The 27,273-nt window shown below is 41.4% G+C and overlaps 2 protein-coding genes across 3 annotated transcripts in view; one reads left to right on the top strand and one right to left on the bottom strand.

The window, feature by feature from the left end:
* The window catches only part of LOC308383504 (piggyBac transposable element-derived protein 4-like), a 134,188-nt gene that overhangs the window by 66,320 nt on the left and 40,595 nt on the right, over positions 1-27,273 (bottom strand). The gene's annotated exons all lie outside the window — the stretch shown is intronic.
* On the top strand, positions 1,276-25,722 carry LOC308383508 (uncharacterized protein). 2 transcript variants are annotated; one of them, XM_080861524.1, is made up of 4 exons: positions 1,276-1,508; positions 8,911-9,126; positions 11,003-11,254; positions 23,727-25,722. In XM_080861524.1, the coding sequence occupies exons 1-4, from the start codon at positions 1,346-1,348 to the stop codon at positions 24,878-24,880; spliced, it is 1,785 nt and encodes a 594-aa protein (XP_080717650.1). In that variant the 5' UTR covers positions 1,276-1,345; the 3' UTR covers positions 24,881-25,722. The 2 variants fall into 2 exon arrangements, with proteins under 2 accessions (XP_080717650.1, XP_080717651.1); XM_080861525.1 differs by lacking the exon at positions 11,003-11,254.

The raw sequence follows: 27,273 nt of genomic DNA, 5'->3' as shown, positions 1-27,273 counted from the left end.
ATGTCTGAGGGAGTCCGCCACTGGCAGGGGAAGTGGGGGTGGGGGGAGATAGGCCTCCAAACCTTGGAGGGCCTAAGATGTCCCCAGAGAGGTGGCGTCTGATACCCAACCTGACATATAGACACAGACATACAGGCACACACAGACACAAACATCCATTCCCACCCTCATGCTCTCATATGCACTTACTCCACACTCAACCAACGTGGAGACAGACATAAAGAGACGCTGTACAAACGATCACACTCCCCAAGCATACTCTACGAACCGGGTCTAGGTACCCTTGCCCCTGGAGGGGGGAACTGCACCCAGACCCAGGTGGTGTTACCCTTTTCCCTGCGGTGGGGAGAGGCAGACCGCACCTTCATTGCTGAGGCTGCACCACTGAGCTGGGGTCCGTGTCGTGGTGGTAAACCCCTGTTGTGACTGTGGTTTTACATCTCCTATAAATACTACAAGATTTTTATTCTATTGTATATAGTATTTTATTTTATTCTAGTCTATTGTGTACAGTACCTTATTCTTATTCTTATTCTTAACATCTTATCCTATTCCAGTGTTTTCTAATTTTTGCTGTGTAACTTTCTGCTGTAACAAAAGAAATTTCCCACATGTGGGACTCGTAAAGGTTATCTTATCTGATGTTATCTCTTATCTTATCACCCAGGACTGACCTGATGTATTAAATGCACTGAAAAAGTAAAAAAAAACCCAAAAAAACATGACCCTCACAGTGCTCACCAGCTGGCCCAGATGGGCGTAGGCACGATTGAGCAGTTATATCATGGCGTCCTCAGCCTCGAGGTGGGGCTGGTAACAAACTGAAGGAGATCCTGATGTGGCCTAACTATAGGGCGGAGCTGGTTGAGGATGAGTCTTTCCAGGCTCTAAATGTATGTAGTTTATTTATATTAATGTATTTGTATATTGTTATTTCACTTCCACTTCATGGACCGTACCAGAGAAATCAGGAGACCCTCGTTTATTAAAAAGATTTTATATAATTATTTTTAGAGTGACTATAATCAATGAAGGGATTATTCTTTGTTCTGTAAAATGATTAATGCTGGATCAAACTAAAGGGTTTTCCAATAAATCAAACTTAAATCAAAGTATTTTCTTCTTTCTTTATTCCAGGATATCACTAATAATCTCATGGCAAAATTGCAGTTTTCTGCAAAGTACCAGACTTTATGTTGGACTGGACTGACCTGATGAGGGCAGTATTACGCCCTTGATACCTATAAAAGAGCAATAAAAGAAGAATAGCGGCAATGGTGCCATTGAGAGATCCCGAGTTAAGTTTGAAGACGTTGGTTTGGCGGTATCGGTTGTTGTTGCAATAATGTCTTCAGTTCAGCATCTGAGAGAGTTCATCAAGGAGAGATTAAATGCTGCTACAGAAGAAATCTTCTCAGAGTTTGAAAAAACGATCGTCCGGTATGAGGAGGAGATCCGTCAGCTAAGACTGCTTAATATCAGACCCGGGATAAAGTCACACAATACAGGTGTGTAAATTTGTGGAGGCGTGGGGGGTTGCGGGATTGTGTGATTTACTTGGGCATGATCTAAATGCTTTGCATAAATGCATTTATCTAAACTAGTAATACACCCCAGTAAAGTGTATGCAGCTATATCTGTGCAGTGTTGAGAAGGTTACTCTTAAAATGTTTTCTACTACAGATTACAAATAAATGGCCCAAATGTAGTTTGAGTAACTTAAAATACATTTCAATGTGAATAATGTATTCTGAATACTTTGGTTTGGATTACTTGATATATTTTCCATTCTTTTTACAACTACATGAATGCACTATTGTCATGTGAATTATTGCTATTACTGAAGGCTACTAGCCACCTGTTACGCTCCTGTTTAGCCCCTAATCTCCTGAGTATGTTCAGCTGGTGCTAATTGGCCCCACCTAGTCTGGTGTTGATAAAAGCATACCTGAGGCAGGCTTTCAGGAAGCGCACTAGTCTTTGCCTTGGTAGCCATTTTAGCCAACCTGCTATGCCAATTTGAGATAAAACCTCTATCTCACTAACACTCTGGTATTCATCTCCTTTTTACTGTTGCGGCTCTTGAGCCGGTTTTCTGAGAGTCCATCCTACCTGACGAATCATCGTACCCATTGTTTCTGCGCATGCGCACAATACGAAATAAAGTTGCGAGCCGTCTTACCTTTGTGAAAATCAGCTAGAAAAATACTCTGACTGATAAAATTCAGTGCCAAACCATCCTGCCTTTGTGAATGTGACCTACTAGCATACTTTAACAGCTAAATTAAGTGGCAAATCGTCTTACCTTTGTTAATCTGAGCTAGAAACATACTCTGACTGGTAAAATCAAGTGCCACACCATGATACCTTTGTGACTGTGACCTACAAGCATACTTTAATGTGTAAAATGTAGTGGCAAACCATCCTGGGCTTATGAATATGAGCTACAAGTATACTCTGATGGGCAAAGTTAAGTGGCAAACCGTCATACCTACTTAAATTTGTGGTGAAATTACTCTGTGAAAGCAGAAATGTGCACAAACTACTTGCAGTAGGACGTTTTGCCAAAGTAGGATGGTTTGTCAGAACACCGTAATGTCGTATAGAAAAAATATTCCCACCAAGCACACTCACCAATATTTTGTTTTTGAACTCCATTGCAGTTATTTCACACATTAAACCTTTGATAGAAAATAATAAAACAAAAGTAAACTGCAATAAATTACAGGTAGCAGTAAAACTAATTCTTTTATGCTACGTCCACACCAACATGGGTATTTTTCTATGCATTTGGTCCTTTCGTCCGCACGTAAACAGCGTTTCGAATCACCAAAAAGGTTGGAGAAAACTCAGTTTTTGCATTTACCTGTGGTCGACGAATACGGAGTTCATCGCACAATGTCAGAGATGTGTGCCTTTCACATCACGCTGTGCGACATGTTATTGTTTACATGAGATTAATTTCTGCAATGGCAGATTCAAAATACTGTTAATCTTACTATCTGCAGTTTTTACACACTTGCATATACACAAGCAGCTATTGTCCCTCCATTTAGAAAGGTGGAGGTGTCATGGTGTAATTATTTTACGTGTAGTTTTTCTTTTCCCCTGTGTAATAATAGTCAACATTGCTATCAAAAAGTGGGTTCAAAAACATAAACAACTGTGGGATACTGTTTGTGCATGATTTGGACAGCCTAGCGCATCCTCCCGATGCAGGGGAAACAAATTCTGTTGGGGGTACCTACTGTAGGAGCCATATGAGTTGTTCCTTTTTTGACTAAGTGGGTTGGTTTAAATGGACTCACTGTATTGGTGCACGGGTGTGGGGCGTGTCTCATGGGCAGTGTTGGGAAGGTTACTTTTAAAATGTATTCCGTTACAGAATACAGAATACATGCCCCAAAATGTATTCTGTAACGTATTCCGTTACGTTACTCAATGAGAGTAACGTATTCTGAATACTTTGGATTACTTAATATATTATCGTGCTTTTTACAACAACGTGAATGTACTATTGCTGTGTGATTTATTACTATTACTGAAGGTCCGCGACTCCGAACTGTAGTAAAGGGACCTCTGACTAATACGGCGGGGTCCCTGTCGGCTCGTAGCCGAAAAATAGCTTTACTTTGTTGTGTGGGTCAATTTTTCTTGCAAGAGACAGAGAGAGGCGTTGAAAGACTGCTCCAACGGAACTTATTGTTTTCGGAGGAAAACACGAACACGGTGTACAGTCGAGTCTTAATAGCTTACTTACAACTGGGCTCGTCAGGCACTCTTCTTGGCTGCAGTGGTTATTATTATATTTACATGCTTCCAGCTCCCGTTTTTCCTCGACGACAACTCGTACCTTTCCACTCGCCTTTTTCTCCCTCCTCGCGCTCACAGACACATAACGTGTATGGCAGTGCATTCTCCCTGCAACACGGACTATACTGCCCATGATGCTGCATTCTTTAGAGCTATGCTTGTAGCATTCTGCCTGTTAGCTTAGCACAACAACAACAACGAAAAGGCGCTCTCTCACCCAGGAAACACACAGTCGCAGAAAGAGAGAGAGAGCGTCGCCCTGTAACCATGGCAACCGTAACGCTGCCGCCTGGAACGAAAGAACGTAGCTGTCAAACAAAACCCAAACAGTCCTGACCCGCGACAAAATGAAACAGGAAAGTACCGCAGTGTAATCCATTTATTTCAACAAAGTAACTGTATTCTGAATACCACCTTTTTAAACGGTAACTGTAACGGAATACAGTTACTCATATTTTGTATTCTAAATACGTAACGGCGGTACATGTATTCCGTTACTCCCCAACACTGCTCATGGGTGTGGTAGATGATAAATGTGGTTGCACTCACCTGTTCACAGCACCTGATGTTGATGAGCAGAAAGGTAGGGTGAGCATGAGGCAAAACTTTCTGTTGATCACAGCTTGAGCGCAGCTTGAATGATCTTGATGTATTTTAACTGGAACTGAATGGTTTTTGTATATTTGTGCACTAATTGATGCCATGAACCAGGTTGTAATTTGACATAGTAGTTAATGCAGTTATTGGAGAGTTGCAGTTATTTGTTTGTGCAGTCTGTGCATTTGTTTAATAGTTAATCCCATGTGCTGATTTATATATTGGACAGTTGCATGTGGAATAAAAGGAGCAAATGGTACAGAAGTGTATTTTATGCGTTTATTGTTGCGTTTATTGTTGCGCGTCATCTGTGTCCTCATGTTTAGCCTGCCGCGGCCATAGGTTGGAGGAGCCGCAATACCTACCTTGGCACATGTGCAGGTGAAGCCAAAGGCACGCTATGCTTAATCATATTTTCTAGTCTTTGGCTTTGAAGGAAGTTGGTTTGGAAACATATTCGGCGATGCTTCAACCTCTGCTTTGTGTTTTGTGTGGGAGCCCCGTCAAAAAAACCTGTCCGTTATTCTAGCAGTGTCCAAGCATTCTTTTCCTTTTTTTTTTTTTTTTTTTTTTTTTTTTTCCTTTTAACATTCCCCCTGCAATGGCTCTGCGCCCCCCACTTTGGGAACCCCTGTAGTAGGCTAACGTTGTGCAATGTGACGAAATATATCTGATGATGAAATTAAAACATCTATCGTTTTGAATTTCAATTCAATTCAATTTTATTTATATAGCGCCAAATCACAACATAAGTCGCCTCAAGGCGCTTCATAGATACAGAGAAAAAACCCAACAATCATATGACCCCCTATGAGCAAGCACTTTGGCAACAGTGGGAAGGAAAAACTCCCTTTTAACAGGAAGAAACCTCCGGCAGAACCAGGCTCAGGGAGGGGCGGCCATCTGCTGCAACCGGTTGGGGTGAGAGAAGGAAGACAGGATAAAAGACATGCTGTGGAAGAGAGACAGAGGTTAATAACAGATATGATTCAATGCAGAGAGGTCTGTTAATACATAGTGAGTGAGAAAGGTGACTGGAAAGGAAAAACTCAATGCATCATGGGAATCCCCCGGCAGCCTACGTCTATTGCAGCATAACTAAGGGAGGATTCAGGGTCACCTGGTCCAGCCCTAACTATATGCTTTAGCAAAAAGGAAAGTTTTAAGCCTAATCTTAAAAGTAGAGATAGTGTCTGTCTCCCGAATCCAAAACTGGAAGCTGGTTCCACAGAAGAGGGGCCTGAAAACTGAAGGCTCTCCCTCCCATTCTACTTTTAAATACTCTAGGAACAACAAGTAGGCCTGCAGAGCAAGAGCGAAGTGCTCTAATAGGGCGATATGGTACTACAAGGTCATTGAGATAAGATGGGGCCTGATTATTTAAGACCTTGTATGTGAGGAGCAGGATTTTGAATTCAATTCTGGATTTAACAGGAAGCCAATGAAGGGAAGCCAAAACAGGAGAAATATGCTCTCTCTTTCTAGTCCCTGTCAGTACTCTTGCTGCAGCATTTTGGATTAGCTGAAGGCTTTTCAGTGAGTTTTTTGGACATCCTGATAATAATGAATTACAGTAGTCCAGCCTGGAAGTAATAAATGCATGAACTAGTTTTTCAGCGTCACTCTGAGACAGGATATTTCTAATTTTAGAGATGTTGCGCAAATGGAAGAACGCAGTCTTACATATTTGTTTAATATGTGCATTGAAGGACATGTCCTGGTCAAAAATGACTCCAAGGTTCCTCACAGTGTTACTGGAGGCCAAGGTAATGCCATCCAGAGTAAGAATCTGGTTAGATACCATATTTCTAGGCTTTTCAGGGCCGAGTACAATAACCTCAGTTTTATCTGAATTAAGAAGCAGAAAGTTAGCGGCCATCCAGGTCTTTATGTCTTTAAGACATTCCTGCAGTTTAACTAATTGGTGTGTGTTATCTGGCTTCATGGACAGATAGAGCTGGGTGTCATCTGCATAGCAGTGAAAATGTATGCTATGTCTTCTAATGATACTGCCTAAGGGAAGCATGTATAATGTAAACAGAATTGGTCCTAGCACTGAACCCTGTGGAACTCCATAATTAACCTCAGTGTGTGAAGAGGACTCTCCATTTACATGCACAAACTGGAGTCTATTAGATATGATACAAACCACTGCAGTGCAGTACCTGTAACACCTACAGCATGTTCTAATCGCTCTAATAGGATATTATGGTCGACAGTATCGAATGCTGCACTAAGGTCTAGCAGGACAAGCACAGAGATGAGTCCACTGTCAGAGGCCATAAGAAGATCATTTGTAACCTTCACTAAAGCTGTTTCTGTGCTGTGATGAGCTCTGAAACCTGACTGAAACTCTTCAAATAAACCATTCCTCTGCAGATGATCTGTTAGCTGTTTGACAACTACTCTTTCGAGGATTTTTGATATGAAAGGAAGGTTGGAGATTGGCCTATAATTAGCTAAGACTGCTGGGTCTAGAGATGGCTTTTTGAGTAAAGGTTTAACTACAGCCAGCTTGAAGGCCTGTGGTACATAGCCGATCATTAGAGATAGGTTGATCATATTTAAGATCGAAGAATTAATTAATGGCAGGACTTCTTTGAGCAGTTTTGTAGGAATGGGGTCTAAAAGACACGTTGATGGTTTGGAGGAAGTAATTATTGAAGTTAACTCAGAAAGATCAATTGGAGAAAAAGAGTCTAACTTAACATCAATGGTACTAAGAGTAGCTGTAGATAATATTACATCTGTGGGATGATTACTGGTAATTTTTTCTCTAATGATAAAAATTTTATTTGTGAAGAAGTTCATGAAGTCATTACTAGTTAACGTTAAAGGGATGGTTGGCTCAAAAGAGCTCTGACTTTTTGTCAGCCTGGCTACAGTGCTGAAGAGAAACCTGGGGTTGTTCTTATTTTCTTCAATCAGTGATGAATAGTAAGATGTTCTGGCTTTGCGGAGGGCTTTCTTATAAAGCAGCAAACTATTTCTCCAGGCTAAATGATGATCCTCTAGATTTGTGACACGCCATTTCCTCTCCAGATTACGAGTCATCTGCTTTAGGCTACGTGTTTGAGAATTATACCACGGAGTCAGGTACTTCTGATTTGAGGCCTTAGTTTTCACAGGAGCTACAGTATCCAGAGTCGTACGTAGTGAGGAGGTGAAATTATTAACAAGATAATCGACTTCTGTTGGGGTAGCGTTCAGATAGCTGCTCTGCTCTATGTTGGTACAGGGCATTGAAGATGATAACAGTGGGTGGATTATATTCTTAAACTTAGTTACAGCGCTTTCAGAAAGACATCTACTGTGATAAAGTCTACTCTCCACCGCTGTGTAATCAATTATTGTAAATGTAAATGTTATCAGGAAATGATCAGACAGGAGAGGGTTTTCAGGAAACACTGTTAAATGTTCAGTTTCTATGCCATATGTTAAAACAAGATCTAGAGTGTGATTAAAGTGGTGGGTGGGTTCTTTTACATTTTGAGAGAAACCAATTGAGTCTAATAACAGATTAAACGCCATGTTGAGGCTGTCATTTTTAGCATCTACATGGATGTTAAAATCACCCACAATAATTATTTTATCTGAGCTGAGAACTAAATCAGATAAAAAGTCTGAGAAATCAGACAAACTCTGTGTAAGGCCCAGGTGGACGATAGATGATAACAAGTAAGACTGGTTTCTGAGTTTTACAGCTGGGGTGGACAATGTTAAGCATCAGGCTTGACACACTATTGTTTGTTTTGTGGTGTCGCAAAACACATTTACAGCAATATTTTTTTCATTGGTTTCTTCACTGGCTATCAATCAAGATGAGGCAGAACCTGGTAGCTCCAAACAGAAGGACCAGCCAAAACAAATTGAGGATGTTATTCCTAAACCAGGGGCTCCCCCTGTAGGATGGACATTGTTTGGTTATGATAAATCTTACACGGATTAGAAAACTCAAACGCAAATTATGCCGCAAAGCGGTCTCCACCACCGACTCGAACACGACATTTCTGTTCGACCACCAATCATTTGAAAGGTTGTGGAGAGTTTATAGATGAGAAGCAAAAAAGAGCTGTCAGGTGCTCAAAATAAACCTTAGACTCAAGTGTAAGAACAAGCGGCCGTTACAACTTATATCTAAAAATATATGGTTTAATGCGTTGGTCAAAACACAAAGACTTCCAGTCTGCCGTCTTAAAGTACTTTAAGCTTTCATGATCATATTCAGATCATGCTACTGTTCGTTCGTTTGTTTGTTTATTCACATTGTGTGATGATCACTGGCACTCGCATCTAAAAATTAGACTCTGTACGGTTATCAACATCACCCAATGAACACATGACTATGAGTGAATGTTTCTGTGGCAGCATCTGCAAGAATGCAAGAGCCCTTGAAACCATAAGCTAAATTCTCAATAGGTGACCCCTTTTAATCCTTCTTGATCTTTATTATTATCACATTCGTCACTATTTTCTTGTGTCCCTTTGTTGAACACGAAGGTCTGGATGATCAGCAGGTCAGTGACCAGGAAAGGAGCTCCAGTCTGGACCAGCAGAACACAGAGCCTTCAAAGATTAAAGAGGAACAGGAGGAAATCTCCATCAGTGGGGAAGGAGAGCAGCTTGAACTGAAGCAGGAAGCTGAAAACATTTATGTCTGGACCGGAGAACGGCTGGATTTGTTGTGCAATCCTGGAGTAAAGCGGACCAGAATAGGTATGTAAAAGTGTCATATACAGATTTCATAATATAGAAATGAATAGGACTCATCAAAATGTCACAAAGACACATGGCGTGCATTACCGCCTGGGATACTGCCTCACTGAAGACATGTTTTCTGTTAGCACAGTAAAATAAAACCTGGATTTCAAATCTTCTGTTTAATAAAAAACAAAAAATTCCACCAGATTTAAGTCATGTTAGTCCAGAACTGTACACAGTATGTAGAAAAATGTTGAGACGATGAAAACTGGATTATTGGCCACAAGGACCAAGTTGGAGTGGCAAGCTGTATGCCTCATAAATGATGACTTTCTGCATGTAGACAGAAATCTCCGCTGTTCACTGCATGAGAGAGAATATTTAAATATTGCTCGCATATAGAATAGAATTCAAGTTTGTCATTGCACATGTCACAGGTACAAGGCAACAAAATGCAGTTTGCATCCATCCAGAAGTGCTTTAGCCATGATATAGATATATTACAAATAGATATTAGCAATAATATAGATATGTGAGTATATTACAGAAATGGGTCTATTATGGTATGTTATAATGTACACGGTATGAAGTATGTTATGAATATGCTATATCTATAAGTATGTACAGGCTGTAGTGAGTACAAGCTATGAACAGGATATAAATATAAAAAACTATACAGAAATATGAGATATACAGAAATGTGAACTATGCAGGTTATAAACAGTTGTAGATTTAAAAAATTATCTTATTGTACAGAATGACTATTTACACAGAATTATACAGTAGTGCAGTTAAGATAAGTGAGGGTGTGGATAATTTCTACAGAGGCTATATAAAGTGGTTGTGAGTGGTGGTTCAGTCCATGTTATTATTGTGTGTGTGTGTGTGTGTGTGTGTGTGTGTGTGTGTGTGTGTGTGTCCAGTCCATGTGTTAACGTGGGTCAGATGTCAGGAGGCAGAGTTCAGGAGTCTGACAGCTGTGGGGAAGAAGCTGTTCCGGTACCTGGTGGTCTTAGTCCGGAGGCTCCTGTAGTGCCTCCCAGAGGGCAGGAGGGTGAAGAGTCCATGTGATGGGTGACTGGGGTCTTTGATGGATTTTCCCAGCCCTTTTCAGACACCGCGTCCTGTAGATGTCCTTTATGGCAGGAAGTGGTGCTCCGGCGATGCGTTGGGCAGTTTTCACGACCCTCTGCAACGCCTTCTGGTCCGAGACAGAGCAGTTCCCGTACCAGACTGTTATACAGTTGGTCAGGATGCTCTCGATGGTGCAGCGATAGAAGTTCACCACGATGTCTGAGGACAGGTGGTTCTTCCTCAGAGTCCTCAAGAAGAAGAGGCGCTGGTGAGCCTTCTTGACCAGCTTGGAGCAGTTGGTCGTCCAGATGAGATCCTCGGAGATGTGGACTCCCAGGAACTTGAAGCTGCTCACACGCTCCACAGCCGTCCCCTTAATGTGGATGGGTGGATGTGGGTCAGCATTCCTCCTGTAGTCCACGATGAGCCCCTTGGTCTTCTCAGTGTTAAGCAGCCGGTTGTTTGTGTCGCACCACTCAGCCAGACGATCTACCTCCTCCCTGTAGGCGGCCTCACCGTTGTCACTGATTAGGCCAATCACCGTGGTGTCATCTGCAAACTTAATGATGGTGTTAGAACCACCAGCAGGTCTGCAGTCGTGGGTGAAGAGGGAGTAGAGGAAAGGGCTCATCGCGCAGCCTTGTGGTTCACCGGTGTTCATTGTGATTGTAGTTGAGCAGTGGTTATCCACCTGGACATGTTGGCGGCGGTTGGTCAGGAAGTCCAGTAACCATTTGCACATGAGGGAACTGATGCCCAGGTCTGAGAGACCTGCTCACAGTGTAACTTTTTTTTCTTGTGTGTTGTGTCCATCAAGACCTCCCACAGCAACGTGATTGTAAGGAAAATGAGGAACTGGATGACCCGCAGGTATGTAGCCAGGAGAGGAACTCCAGTTTGGACCAGCAGGACACAGATCCTCCACAGATTAAAGAGGAACAGGAGGAAATCTCCATCAATCATGAAGAAGAGCAGCTTGCACTGAAGCAGGAAACCAAAAGCGGCATCATCTGGACCGTGCAGCAGCTGGGCATCATGTGGAACCCTGAAGTAAAGTTGCACAGAATAGGTATGCAAAACCTTAATAGATCTAATTCACGTTGGGTCCTAATGAGACCTCAGAGATATGTTATAGAGGCACATGACAAATCTAAGGACAAACTGCAACAAGGAAACTGACGTAATATTCTAAGAGCCAAAATGTCTAGCCCTCACAGTGTCGCCCTTGTCAGGACTGTCCTAAGTTGGAAATAATACAGTTGAGTACAAGAGAGAGGAAGACACACCCTACAATGAGTTGAAACATTGTTCCTGCATATACATTTTTGTCATTCATATTGTCACTTTGTTTGTCCCTCACGAATTGCAGTCATCACTCCTTCTGCCACATTTTTCAAGTGACCTATATTTGATATCAACATGTAAAAAAAACAAACAAAAAAAACCTTAAATTATGCTTTTGGTGTGCCACCTCTGTTTTCAGTAGCCCGCATATGTCCACCCATATGAACAAAATTCGAGAGACACCCCTATACATTATGACCGAGTACATCCACTGGACCTTTTGTGGATAACATAATTATCCCCATTAGGACTGAACAATCAGTTTAAAATATTGATTTGAAACTGAGCTTTTAACAAACCACACAACAATATGGTAGTTGTGCCCTTGTGCCATGTGTTTCTGGTTCTTTCTTTTTCTGTCCCTTTGGATTCCAGCACAAGGCCTGTGCAGTGATGTTATTGGTGGATTTCCTGATTGTGTGGCCAATCCATCATCACTTTCTTTCAGAACTGGTATTGCTATTGGTTCCTGGTTTGTTCTTGACTACATTTTTTTTTTCTTTTTTTTCTTTTTTTTTTTTTTTTAATCTTCCCTGGCCACTGGATACAGTGTATTTGCTGCAAGCAGATGTTGATCAATGTCTATAACATCTGCTTGCTCCATGTTTATGAACTATAGAGATGTATAGGTTTGACCCTGATTTTAAAAATGCTCCGCTTGGTGGAATTTCTGACCTCTTGAGTTTCAAACATCTTTTTAACTTCTGTTTCTTTTTTCTTTCTTTTTTATAATATAATATAATATACACCAACAAGTGGCCACCTGTAAATAAAACATACAAACAGATTTTAAGAGAATGCTAAGTGCCTTAACAGTACTGACCTTATAAAAGCATACAAGAGAAGAAAATGTACAAACAGGGTTCCATTGCACTAAGAATCATGAAACTCTCATTCCTTGTGTGAGGTGATATGGCATTATTAAAGAAAAGTCTCTCATATCCTATTAAAAAAACAAAAACAAAACAACAACTCCCACTATGATTTGTGCATAAATGATTCTTCAGTTTGTCTAACATGGCCTCCTTCACTCGGTTAATTTCTATTTTATTCATATAGGGAAATACAGTGGGATGCAAAAGTTTGGGCAACCTTGTTAATAGTCATTATATTCCTGTATAAATCGTTGGTTGTTACAATAAAAAAATGTCAGTTAAATATATCATATGGGAGACACACACAGTGATATTGAAGTGAAATGAAATTTATTGGATTTACAGAAAGTGTGCAATAATTGTTAAACAAAATCAGGCAGGTGCATAAATTTGGGCACCACAAAAAAGGACATGAAATCAACATTTTGTGGATCTGCCTTTTGCAGAAATTACAGCCTCTAAATGCTTCCTGTAGGTTCCAATGAGAGTCTGGATTGTGGTTGAAGGTGATTTGGACCATTCCCCTTTACAAAACATCTCTAGTTCATTCAGGTTTGGCTTCCGAGCATGGACAGCTCTCTTTAACTCACACTCCAGATTTTCAGTAATTTTCAGGTCTGTGGACTGAGATGGCCATTCCACAACGTTGTACTTGTTCCTCTGCATGAAAGCCTTAGTGGATTTTGAGTAGTGTTTCGGGTCGTTGTCGTGTTGAAAGATCCAGCCCCGGCGCAGCTTCAGCTTTGTCACTGATTCCTGGACATTGGTCTCAAAGATGTCTTTGAGACCTTTTTTCAAAAAGGTCTCAAAGACTTTAGAGTCAGACCTGTTACAGATTGTCAACTTTTCCTTAATGTCAGGTGTGTTTCCAGAACCACTAAAAACTGCTGTAATCAATCCTATACTGAAAAGGGACAATCTTGACAAGACACAAATGAAAAACTACAGGCCGATCTCAAATCTCCCATTTTTAAGTAAGATCATTGAAAAAGCAGTTTCTCAACAGCTCAATTACTTAAAACAGAATAACTGCTATGATGCCTTCCAGTCAGGTTTTAGACAGAACCACAGCACTGAAACCGCTCTGACAAAAGTGTTTAATGACATATGTCTGAACACAGACAGTGGAAAAATGTCAGTCTTAGTTTTACTGGATCTCAGTGCAGCATTTGATACAGTTGACCACAACATATTACTCAAACGACTGGAGAACTGGGCAGGTCTTTCAGGAACTGTACTAAACTGGTTCAAAACATACTTAGAAAACAGGAAATACTTTGTATCAATAGGTAACGTCACATCTGAGCAGACTAGTATCACATGTGGAGTTCCCCAAGGTTCCATCTTGGGACCCCCTCTGTTTAACATTTACATGCTCCCACTGGCACAGATTATAAAGAACAACAAAATAAACTACCACAGCTATGCAGATGACACACAAATATATATCTGGCCTATAAAGCTCTGAATGGTTTAGGACCAAAATACATCAGTGACCTCCTAACCCAGTATGAACCTTCCAGATCCCTCAGGTCATCTGGATCTGGTCTCTTATCAGTTCCCAGAGTCAGAACCAGACACGGAGAAGCTGCATTCAGCTTTTATGCTCCTTATATCTGGAACAAACTCCCAGAAAGCCTCAGATCAGCTGAAACACTCAGTTTATTTAAATGCAAGTTGAAGACTCACCTATTCTCAGCTGCATTTGAATAAAGCACCAAATCCACACTTTTAAGCTTAAATTTCAAAACTTACATTAACTACTGATCTTATCTATTTCTAATCTGTTTTGATTTTATATACTGTTTTGTTTGTTTGTTAATTAGTTAAGCTTAAATTTCAAAACATACATTAACTACTGATCTTATCTAGTTCTAATTTTATCTGTTTTGATTTTACATACTGTTTTGTTTGTTAAGTGGGTTAGAGCTCTGGGTAGCTCCCCAACTGGGTCTAGACTGGGTCTAGAGAGTATTTTAAATTCAGGGAATTTAAAATAGAAAGTAGCTCGTCCACAGAAGGACTGGTAGCTCCCCTTACGATAAGGGTTCAGATCGCGCGAACAGGTGTGAAATGTGTGTGTTTAGTTTTGTTTGTTTGCTTGTTTTAATCAATTTTAAATCATACTTTTTATTTGTTTTTGTTTCTAATGTCTCTGTAAAGCACTTTGAATCACCTTGTTGTTGAATTGTGCTATACAAATAAATTTGCCTTGCCTTGCCTACAGGATCTGCTGATACTGAGTGGAATCCATGTGTCCCTCAACTTTGACAAGATTCCCAGTCCGTGCATAACACCTCTTGTTATGCCCAAATAGCTCATTTTTAGTTTCATCAGCCCACAGCACCTTATTCCAGAATGAAGCTGGCTTGTCCAAATGTGCTTTAGCATACCTCAAGCGGCTCTGTTTGCGCTGTGGGTGGAGAAAAGGCTTCCTCTGCATCACTCTTGCATACAGCATCTCCTTGTGTAAAGTGCCTGAAATGGTTAAACGATGCACAGTGACTCCATCTGCTGCAAGATGATGTTGTAGGTCTTTGGTGCTGGTCTGTGTGTTGACTCGGAATGTTCTCACCAATCGTCGCTTCTGTCTATCCGAGATTTTTCTTGGTCTGCCACTTTGAGCCTTAACTTGAACTGAGCCTGTGGTCTTCCATTTTCTCAATATGTTCCTAACTGTGGAAACGGACAGCTTAAATCTCTGAGACAACTTTCTGTATCCTTCTCCTAAACCATGATGGTGAACAGTCTTTGTCTTCAGGTCATTTGAGAGTAGACCCCCATGTTGCTACTCTTCAGAGAAAATTAAAAAAGGGGAGGGAAACTTACAATTGACCCCCTTAAATACTATTTCTCATTATTGGATTCACCTGTAAATGTAGGTCAGGGGTCACTGAGCTTACTAAGCCAATTTGAGTTCCAATAATTAGTTCTAAAGGTTTTGGAATCAATAAAATGACAACAGTGCCAAAATTTATGCACCTGCCTGATTTTGTTTAAACAATTATTGCACGAGGCAGGGCTGCCCACTCTCCCCTTCACTGTTTGCAATTTCTATTGAACCACTAGCAGCAGCAATTAGACAGAATTCAGTAATTAAGGGCATAAAATGCAAGAACGTGGAACTTAAAATCAGCCTTTATACAGATGTGTTACTTTCTCTCCAAAACTCACAAACCAATATCTCTGGCGTGATTGAATTGATAAAGTCTTGCAAGAATATCAGATTACTCAATTAACTGGCCAAAATCTACAGTCCTTCCGATTAATTGCTCCTTCCATTATTATTCTTCTACACCACTGCAATCGGGGAAATATAAAATATTCAGGTATTAACGTTTTTCCCAAGCTTACAGATCTAACTAAATTAAACCATATCCCACTTTTAAACAAAGTAGAAGGTGATATAGCTAGGTGGAAATGTCTACCCATATCACTCATGGGAAGGGTTGCCGCTATTAAAAATGATGGTCTTACCAAAAATAAATTATTTATTCTCAATGATCCCAACTAAACCACCACAAGATTGGGTCAGGTCTCTAGATTCATGTATGTCCAAATTCCTTTGGAAAAATAAACTCCCAATTGTTAGCTTAAAAACACTACAAAAGACCAAGGATAAAGGAGGATTAGAACTACCTAACTTTCAGCACTACTTCTTCAGTTTATCTCAGGATGGCTAAAACACACCTTCTTAGACGAACCTTGTCTAGATGTAGAACAAGCACTTTGCAATAATCTAGAGATTTCAGACCTAACATTTATCAGCTCAAATATCCAACGACATGAATGCGTCTGCATCAGCTCTTCTCTGACAGCATGGTGGGAGTTTCTAAAATTGACGGCGTCTTCATTAATCCCATGCAAACGTACACCTATCTGGAACAACCCTGACATATTACAAAACAATAATATGATAAACTTCTCAGATTGGAGTGGTAAAGGAATCAAATACTTAGAACATATATTAGAAGGAACAGAATTTATTCCATTTGACAGACTAGTTACACAATATGGGATCAACAAGAAAAGCTTTTTAGAATATCAACAAATTAAATCCATAGTAAAAAAGAAATTCAAACCGGGTCAAGTTGAACTAAAAACACCAAGTGTGGTTCAATTTCTTACTCTTAAAACCCTCAAATTACTTTCCAAAATATACAGAATGCTTTCTAAAACAGATGAATCAATATCACTTCCTATTGCAAAATGGGAAGCGGATTTATCAGTTAACTTAGACCAAAACTTCTGGTTTCATATATACTTAACAACCTTTCATTTAATTAGAAATCCCAGTCTTCAATTAATTCAATACAAAATATTACATAGAGTGCACTATACAGGTCATCGGATGTCATAGTTTGGTCCCACATTCGCTGTTGTGATTGGTGTGGGGGTAGCGACAGGCTTGGGGCGTCGGGGGATTCCCCAGGAGCATCTTCCGTGGAGGGCTCAACCCGGGGTTGCGGTCATGGCCTGTTTAGGGCTCTGTTGGCTCTTAGGCGACGGTTTCCTCGTGGCTGCGTGCAGCGGGGCTAGGGGAGGGTCTGTGCTGACGGACGTGGGTTACTGACCTGGTAGCCTGGCTGCCCTTGGGTGGGTCCAGGATGGGCATGAGGTTCTCGGGGTGCTCAGTCTGTGGGCTGGGGCCCTGGCTGGGCCTTGGGGGCTTGGGTCCTGGTTGGTGTGTTGCTGGGGTTGTGGGCGGGTGGGTGTATGGGAGCCCAGCCCTGGCGCAGGGTGCTGCCAGTGCATCGAGCCACCTGGGGGGCTCTTCAACTGGTGGGGGAGATTGTCACATCTTGCAGGAGGTCTCCTCTCTTCAGGAACTCACTCTGCAGGAGGGGGAGATATAGGAGAGATGGAGGAAGATCTCAGCCTGAGTGTCTATTGTCTTGTGTAGTCTGGAAGATGAGTGGATGACGGGGTGGGTGCAGTTTTCTGTGGTGGGGTCGGGTGGGCTGTCCCGGGCTCTGTGGGGCTGGGCGGCACTGCTGAACTGGGCCCCGGTCCGGATGGGCCTGGGCCCCCTTTCCCTGGCGGGTTGCGGGGAGGCATCTCCCCCTCTGTCCCCTTCTGGCCTCCTGTGTCTCAATTTTATCCCACAACTTAGACATTCACATTACTCACACTCTCATTACACATACATATAGGATCTTGGGTGTACATCAGGGTGTACAACCTCACCCCTGGCGTCGTTGCCTACCTCTCAATTTTAAATACACATAGACATTGAAGGCTATCGGGGGGGGGGGGGGGGGCTATGCGCTTTCCTGCTGCTCTCTGGCAGGTAGCTCCATGCCCTCCTAGGTTTTAAATGCACCTTAGAACACACATGCATCAACACTACATATGAGCGGGCGGAGCGAGGCTTGGAGTCTTCACACACCCCCGTTCTCTGCGGCCTTTTGGAACGTGGGGGCCAGGAGGAGGAGTTGGCCATCCGATTGGGTTCTGGAATGTGGGGCCTCCGTGCTGCTGCCGAGTCAGGGCAGTCTGCTTCTCTCCACCCCAGGGAAAACTGTAACACTACCTAGGTTTGGGTGCAGTTTCCCCCTCCAGGGGCAAGGGTACCAAGACCTGGGGCTTAGAGTACCCTTGGGGAGTGTGATTGTGTGTATAGTGTCTCTCTGTCTGTTTCCATGTTGGGTGAGTGTGGAGTAAGTGCATATGAGAGCATGAGGGTGGAAATGGATGTTTGTATCTGTGTGTGCCTGTTTGTCTGTGTCTATATGTCAGGTTGGGTATCAGACGCCACCTCTCTAGGGACATCTCAGGCCCTCCAAGGTATGGAGGCCTATCTCCCCCCACCACTTCCCCTGCCAGTGGCAGACGCCCTCAGACATCTGTGCATTGGTGGTTCTTTGTGTCCGGGGATGGGCGTCCAGGTACACACCGGCTCACTCCTAGTGGCTGTTTGTCGGGGCCTGAGGCTCGCTTGGGCCACTTCGTGGGTGGGGTGCCCCCGGCCTCTCGGCCTGGGGCTCGGTCCACTCTGTCACAGATGGCTGCCGGCGGAGCTCACGGCACGTCACTGCAACTCCCCGTGGCATCTGCTCTGCGGCTGCTGAGTGACCCCTCATGGGGGGGCTCTCCTCAGCTCTTTCTGCAATAGTGCCGCGGCTGCCCCTCTGTTGGTCTTCCTTGGCCTCTTGTGTTCTGAGGGCCTCTGGATGCCTCAAGTTTTGATCTCCTCCATACCTGCTTTATGCCCTGGAGGACAGGGCTGTGGCTGAGCAGCTGTTGCTCTCAGTCCCCAAATCACGGTTGAAACTGAGAGGAGACAGAGTGTCACCCTTTTTAACTGAGTAGTCCAAATACAGTCAAATCCACAGTAATCTGTCATACAAAGTCAACGAAAAAAACAATATTTGAGAATCTACTCTTGTTGGGTTCAGTTAGGATCGTAAGGAGACTGGCAGTGGTAACTCAACTTAAAGACGGAATATCCCTCCACTCAGAATGAGACACTGACAACAACTTAAAGGGAGAAAAGTGATTTGAGTGTATTCAACATTTAAATGCTCCAAAAATAGACATGAACAAAAAATTTAGACCATTTCAAACATGTAAATCTCAACAATGTACAATATATCACTTAAAGTGTCCATAAATGTATCATGTAGGCTGTCCATTTCAGTTCAGTGCACTTAGTATTCAGTGTTCTTAGTAAGTGTTAACTGTCTTTAGTCACAGTTTTGCTTTTTGATGCATCAGTTTTTTTGTGTTAAGTGGAATCAGATCTGACCCAAAAAAAGAAAAAAGTAACAACATAAAGTGTCCTGAGATCTCAGAAAAAAAACGTTAATCCAAAAAAAATTGCAAATCGTTGTATCCTACCACCCTCCAAGGAAACAGGTGGCCTTCAGAGTGAGAACATCCTTTCTAGGCACCTCCAGTGGCATCCAGTCCTTAGATGGCACCGCTCGGTCCTTGCAGCAGATTTCTACCACGTTAAAAAAAAAAAACCAGCCAGGATATTCTTCATAGAAAACATTAATTCCGTAGCGCAACACGTTACAAGACTGAATATCCACATAGCTTTGCGCATCTAGCTCCGTGCAGGCGGATGCAGTGAAAGAAAGTCACCACGCACGCGCTATGGTGCATTCACGGTACATGGGAAAACTCGGCATTTAACAAAACAGTAACACTTCAAATTAGAATAAAAACAGAATACAATTGGCAATAAAATAACCATGGGTTACACGAGCATTCTCTATTGTGGCTCCTAAGCTTTGGAATAATCTTCCTCTTCACATTAGGCAATCGACATCAGTGATGGTTTTTAAATCCAGATTGAAAACGCATTTTTATTCACTGGCTTTTGATTCAGTGGTTGACTGACTTGTATTTTATTGTTTTCGCTATGTTTATTATTTTATCGTATTTATTATTCTTATGGTATCTATTATGTTTCTGTTGTTCAGCACTTTGGTCAGCCTTGTGTGTTTTTAAAGTGCTATATAAATAAACAATGATGATGATGCTCCGTGGCTGCTGAGTGACCCCTCATGGGGGGCTCTCCTCAGCTCTTTCTGGGATAGTGCTGCGGCTGCCCCTCTGTTGGTCTTCCCTGGTCTCTTGTGTTCTGAGGGCCTCTGGAGTCTTGATCTCCTCCATACCTGCTTCATGCCCTGGAGGACGGGGCTGTGGCTCCCCACACCCACTAGCAGATCATTACATAAAGGAACCTTTTAAATACAAGCGTGCTCATGCTCACAGGTGTACACACGGGTACTCACACACACCAACTACACCCTTTTTGGCTCCTACCTCAAAGCACAGTGTGCGCTGTCGATCTTACGTGCTGCACGATAATGTTTAATATTTAGTATTTACTGTTATATTCCCATAGATCAGACTTTCCCAAAGTGTGTGGCCTGCCCCCTAGCGGGTGCGCAGAGCCATGGCGCGGGATGAAAAGGGGGGGTGGGGGAGAAACAACGCTTGGGCACTGCTAGCACGGGCGCCTACAGAAACTCAAAGCAGGAGATGAAGCATAGCTGAATATGTTTCCAAACCAACTTCATTCTAAGCCAGAGACTAGTAAATATGGTGAAGCATATCTTCCCTTTGGCTTCACCTGCACAAGTGCCAAGGTAGGCCTCCTCAGCAGAATTGCTTTTTCCCTTCGTCGGGAGCAGCGGTGGGGTGTTTAAATCACAGACAAACAGTATCCCATATTCGTGATTTTTAGTTCACAAACACTTGTTGTAATGACTAACTATTCCTGACATTTTGGAGATATACATACTATACTATACTATACTTTATACAGTAAAGTTACAGTAATATCAGGCTGATCCTGCCACGATTTGTTCCCCCGGTTCAAATCACGGACAAACAGTATCCCAGTTTGTTTTTAAACCTATTTTGTACAGAGGCATTTTTTGAAAAATGTATTGATAGCAATGTTGAATATTATTACAGAGGAAAAAAAACAACTACACGTAAAATAATCACATTGTGACGCCTCTGCCTTTGTAAATGGAGGGACAGTAACTGCGTGTAAAACCTGCAGATAGAGACGAAATACTATTAATCTGACTATCTGCCATTCTGCAATTCATCTCATGTAAACAACGTGGCGCACAGCGTGATGTGAAAAAAGGCACATACCTTTGACGTTGCGTGACGAACTCTGTATTCCTCGTCCACACATAAACGCAAAAAAGGAGTTTGAAAAAAATCTCAGTTTTTGGTGATTCGAAACGCCGTTTACATGTGGACAAAACAGCTGCGTTTTCAAAAATACCCGTGTAGGTGCGGACGTAGCGTAAATTAGTTGGTAGTTTATTTTCTTACTACCTGTAATTTATTGCAGATTACTTGTATTTGCTTAATTGTTTACTAAATGTTTGAGGTGTGAAATAAACCGTAATGGAGCAAAATATGGGTGTGTGTGGTTGGAGGATGTGTTAGTGCGTGCATGCGGGGGGGCGCGAACATTTTTCTTGTAAAACAAAAGGGGACCCAGCAAAAAAAGTTTGGGAACCACTGCCATTTTTCTTTCTCAACAGGTGATCCAGGTGATTGATACATGTATTTTTTGTCTGCTTATTTTGTTTTTTGTTTTTTGCCCTTTATCACCGTTCCTCTTCCCTGCTATTTTTCTTTCCCTCTTTCTTTCTCCCCTTTCTTTTCCCCAGTCAAGTCTGTCCCGTATTTAGCAAGTGAAAATAAAATAAAATAAACAAAAGGTGAATCAAATAGACCATTACGGCAAGACTGGGATGGTCCATTTGGTAAATTAAATCCGTTGGGCAGCTTTCTTCACTTTTAGACAATAATTCTGATGGCAAAAGAGCCAAACGGGACAGGCAAACCCCCCCCCCCCCCCCCCCAAAAAAAAATCAAAACAATTATTGCACTTTCTGTAAATCCAATGAACTTCAATTCACTTCTCAAATATCACTGTGTCTCCTATATGATATATTTAACTGAGAATTTTTTATTGTAACAAACAACGATTTATACAGGAAAATAATGACTATTAACAAGGTTGCTCAAACTTTTGCATCCCACTGTAATCCCAACAACAGTGTCCTGAAGGGGGTTTATACTGTAAGGTAGGGCTGCCACGACTTGTCGACTAGTCACGATTACGTCGACTATCAAAATCAAATGGTAAATGGCCTGTATTTGTATAGCGCTTGACTAGTCCCTATTGACCCCAAAGCGCTTTACACATCCAGTCATCCACCCATTCACACACACATTCACACACTGGTGATGGCAAGCTACATTGTAGCCACAGCCACCCTGGGGCGCACTGACAGAGGCGAGGCTGCCGGACACTGGCACCACCAGGACCTCTGACCACCACCAGTAGGCAACGGGTGAAGTGTCTCGCCTAAGGACACAACGGCCGAGACTGTCCAAGCTGGGGCTCTAACTGGCAACCTTCTGATTACAAGGCGAACTCCCAACTCTTGAGCCACGAAATCAAATCCTTCAGAGGCTGCATTTGTAGGCCGATTGCGTTACAGCGACTCGACGAAGGCTGTCCAAATTCAAAGAATCCTCCAACTGCGGCCGGCAAATGTCCTTCATTTCCAGATTTGAAGGATGGGTCGGGTGTATCCTTCGCTGCCCAACCTATCCCAGGATTCATAGCGTGGCCCAGCCAATTCCAGTTTCCAACAATGGCAGCAGCTTCTTAGTTTTAATATTACCTTTATTACTCCTTCTGAAGCTCAATAAGGATAAAACTGAAATCCTCCTTATTGGCACCAAATCCAACCTTTTGAAGGCAAACCACTTCTGACTCACTATCGATAACTCCAGTTTTCCCTTCTCCTCAGGTTAAGAGCCTTGGTGTCATCCTAGACTGTTCACTTTCCTATAAATCTCACATCAATAATCTCACCTGTTCTGCCTATTTCCATCTACGCAACATTAACAGATTTCGTCCTTCTCTTGTCACCCAGTCTACATCCATTCTTGCCCAGTCTTGTTACCTCCCGCACTGACTACTACAACTCTCTCTTGCATGGTCTCCCCCAAAAATCCCTCCGTAAGATTCAACTGGTTCAGAACTCTGCTGCTCACATTATCACCAGAACTGCCTCCTACCAGCACATCACCCCTGTTCTTCAGGAACTTCACTGACTCCCAGTGAAATTCTGGATATTCCACAAGCTTCTTCTGCTCATCTTCAAGGCCATTCATAACCTCGCACCTCCTTACCTTTCTGACCTGTTAACCACTACCTTTTCTGTCCGCTCACTTTGATCTTCTTCTTCTATCCAGCTTTCTGTGCCTTCCTTCCGCCTCACCATGATGGGAAGCAGAGCTTTTAGCTGAACTCTATACCCCCAGGTATAAGAAAGATTGGTTCTCTCACCCAGTTTAAATCTCAATGAGCCTAATCAGGGCCACCTGATCCAGCCATAAATGTATGCTTTATCAAAAAGGAAAATTTTTTTTAAGCCTAATATTTTATTTATTTATTTTTTTTTAAAAAGAGTGTCTGTTTTCCGAATCCAAACTGGCAGCTTTTTCCACAGAAGAGGGACCTGAAAGCTGAAGGCTCTACCTCCCATTCTCCCCAACTTTAAGGCAATGAATGGTTAATCTAAACAATAAATAAATCCTGAAGTGAGTGTCCTGTAAAGTTTTTGAATAATTTTAAGCAAACTTTTAAATGTTTTGTGCACTTTGATAACAAAATTTAAGAGATACCACTTTGTGTGTGTGTGTGTGTGTGTGTGTGTGTCTTTATTTTCTCATCGTAGATGATCTGTCTAAGCCATATGCTTAATGGTTAAGCTTACCTTGTAATTTCTCAAATGTATGTTTTTTGATATGTCCCTTAAGATTTTCCACAACATGACTGTAAGGACGAGGATGGGCTCACAACTCAGCAGGTCTGTAACCAGGAGAAGAACTCCAGTCTACACCAGGAGGATCCTTCACAGATTAAAGAGGAACAGGAGGAACTCTGTACCATTGAAGTGGAAAAAACGGTTGTTCTAAAGCAGGAGACTGAAACTTTTCCTGCTCGTGAAGAAAGTGGCCACAGTGAACCAGAACCAAGCAGTGACCAGCTCCATTCTCACAAATCTCCTGACGCAGATCAGGATGAAGTCAAGGGTGGTAACTCGCACAGAAATGAGTGGGAGCAAATCGTATCAGGCCCGAGTGTTCAAAATTCCGAGACAGCACATTTATGTAGCACCTGTGGGAAAAGATTTTTTTGGAAGTCAAAGTTAACTAGACACATGCAAATTCACACAGGTGAGAAACCACATTCTTGCAGCACCTGTGGGAAAACGTTTAATCAGAAAAGCCATTTGAAAGTACACATGGAATTCCATGCAAATGAAAAACGATATTCCTGTAGCACTTGTGGGAAAAGATTTTATATAAAATCAAATTTGAGAAGCCACATGCGAATTCACACAGTTGAGAAGCCATATTCTTGTACCATTTGTGGGAAAAGATTTAGGTGGACGTCAGATTTGAGTAGACACATCAGAATTCACACAGGTGAGAAGCCACATTCTTGTAGCACCTGTGGGAAGAGATTTAGTTTGAAACACATTTTGAATATGCACATGCAAATTCACACAGGTGAGAAGCCACATTGTTGTTGCACCTTTGGGAAAGGATTTACTACGACGGGTCAGTTGAAGAGACACATGCGAATTCACACAGGTGAGAAGCCACATTGTTGTGGCACCTGTGGGAAAAGATTTACTACGAAGGGTCAGTTGAAGATACATATGCGAATTCACACAGGTGAGAAGCCACATTGTTGTGGCACCTGTGGGAAAAGATTTACTACGAAGGGTCAGTTGAAGATACATATGCGAATTCACACAGGTGAGAAGCCACATTGTTGTTCTACCTGTGGGAAAAGATTTACTACGAAGGGTCAGTTGAAGATACATATGCGAATTCACACAGGTGAGAAGCCACATTCTTGTAGCAATCTAGAAAAGATTCAGGTAGAGGGAAACTTGAAATAACACATGCCAGTTCACAAAAGTGAGAAACCACACTGTTTCAGCACCTGTGTGAAACATTTTAGTTCTCCAGTACAGTTGAAAATGCAATTAGGAAAAGATGCTACATGCTAAGTTTCATTCTTAGAAAATGGTGGTGGTGGTAGAACACATAAACAGTGTTTGGGTCATTGAAAACTGAAAATTTAAAAAGGCTTTCGGAAGCTCAGTTTCTGTTTTGACACATGGACAAGACAAACTTTTTGTCTTGCACCATAAAATGTTTGCACCATTATCACCTTTTTCTGACATTGTTTTATAGTTTATAGGCTTTGTCTTTGCTGAAGTTTCTTCATTTTCTTTGGCATGGCCTCGACAGTGCTTGAGATATTTTTAGTGTCTTGATGTAAAAATAACTATTTCTCCAAAACACACATGGAAATATCAGTTTAAAAAAAAAAAACTACCCATGTAGTAGTTGGATTGACATTATGGCAAGTGCTTTTCAGATGGAAAGAGAATATTTTAGGGAATGACAATGTTGACAAGTTGATCTGTTCTCAAATTGTCTGTGATCCATATTTTAAGCTCATTTATTATTTATATTTATAACATAACTTATGGACTAATGTGTCATTTTAACAGTGTTGTGTTCCATTTTGACATTAAACAATCCAGTTTAAGATTGTAGATAATTCAGTTTAAAGATAAAATATTGATAATTATATAATAAAGGAGGAGGAGCTGGTGACTCATCTCCCATAAAGGAGCTCAGAAGTTCCCTGGGAGTCTTCATCTTTATTTATCTTTGTTTGCTTTTGGCCTCCATGTGCTTATGTCAAACATACTAGAGAGCTTTTTTTTTTTTTTTTTATCTTGTATGTTCAATTAAAACTGTTGGCATCAAACTTTACATCTCCTGTAAATTTTGTGTTTAGGTTTAAATTGTGTTCCAAAACCCTGAATCAACATCTTTCCAGGCTGTAGAAATTCTGAAAAGCCTTTAAAACATGCGACTGCACAATCCTGCTGCTCTTTGAAAAACTAACAGTACTTCCAAACGAGCTGTTAAACAGGGCTTTGTGTGATCTGCCTTTTGGTGAAGCAACTGGCCAGGAAGATTCAACACATTCAAAGGGCTTTATCATACTAAGTTCATTGATTCTCGTCCTCACTTTCCTTTCCAGGTCCTCAACTGTACTCCATCAATGTCTTCTGAAGTTGTGTTTCAGAACAAAAGTGGAGCACATAACAGCAAACACTGAACACACAACTCCCCTGTCTGCTAAGAGCATGTCTTCCTTTTTCATACCACCATCGGTGACATGAAAAAAGATTATTCAAACAAATCTGCAATGGTATTTTCAGATCAACTTAGACAATTAAACATTACAGTGGACTTATTTAATGCGGTCAACAATTCCTTAGGAGGTACCCAACATGAATTTAAAATAGCATGCAATTTAAGAACACACCCCTCCCTCTCGGAGCTATCGTAACACCAATTTGTATCAAAATCTTTAACTTCTTTATTAACCTATTAGGACCTGGCATCCACATCATAAAATATAAAAATTAATTAACTAGTGTTTTGAGGTCATGTAAAAAGGAATGTCATGAGAAATTATTAAATATGAATAAAAATAGCATTAAAGGGATTTGGAAAACATTAAATGCCATCATTAAAAATGGTTCTTGGCAGTTAAATTATCCTTTGTATTTCACTAATAATGCTAGTAACATGAGTGATGTGGTTAATGAGTTCAATAAATTCTTTGTAAGTGTTGGGCTGATAGAATTCCTGATACAAGAAATTGTGCAGAGAAAGAAACTAAACTCATTCAACGTAATCCTCATTTAATGTTTTTAACGGTAGTAGAAGAAAAGAAAATCATTGATATTGTCGGGAAATCACAAACACAAAATTCTACAAACTTTGATGACATTGATATGGAAATCGTTAAGAAAGATATTGATGGCATCTCCAAACCCTTAACACACATGTGCAATTTGTCTCTACAAACTGGTCAATTCCCAACACAAGTAAAAACAGCGAAAGTAATACCACTGTTTAAAAATGGAGATAGACACCAATTCACAAATTACAGGCCTGTTTCTCTACTTTCACAATTTTCAAAAATACTGAAAAAAGTTTTCATTAATAGACTTGACAAATTTATAGATAAATATAAAATGATAATGGACAGTGAGTATGGTTTCAGACCAAACAGATCAACATCCATGGCGTTAATGGAACTTATTGAAAATATCACCAATAATATAGACAATACACAGTTGATGTTTTCATTGACCTAAAAAAAAAAGCTTTTGACACAATTAATCATGAAATATTACTTGATAAACTGGAGTACTGTGGCATTAGAGGAGTGGTGCTAGAGTGAGTCAGGAGTTATTTG

The sequence above is a fragment of the Rhamphochromis sp. 'chilingali' genome (genome assembly GCF_963969265.1).
Source record: "Rhamphochromis sp. 'chilingali' genome assembly, chromosome: 16".
NCBI classification, from domain to species: domain Eukaryota; kingdom Metazoa; phylum Chordata; class Actinopteri; order Cichliformes; family Cichlidae; genus Rhamphochromis; species Rhamphochromis sp. 'chilingali'.
This window is presented reverse-complemented; position numbering and strand designations above follow the sequence as displayed.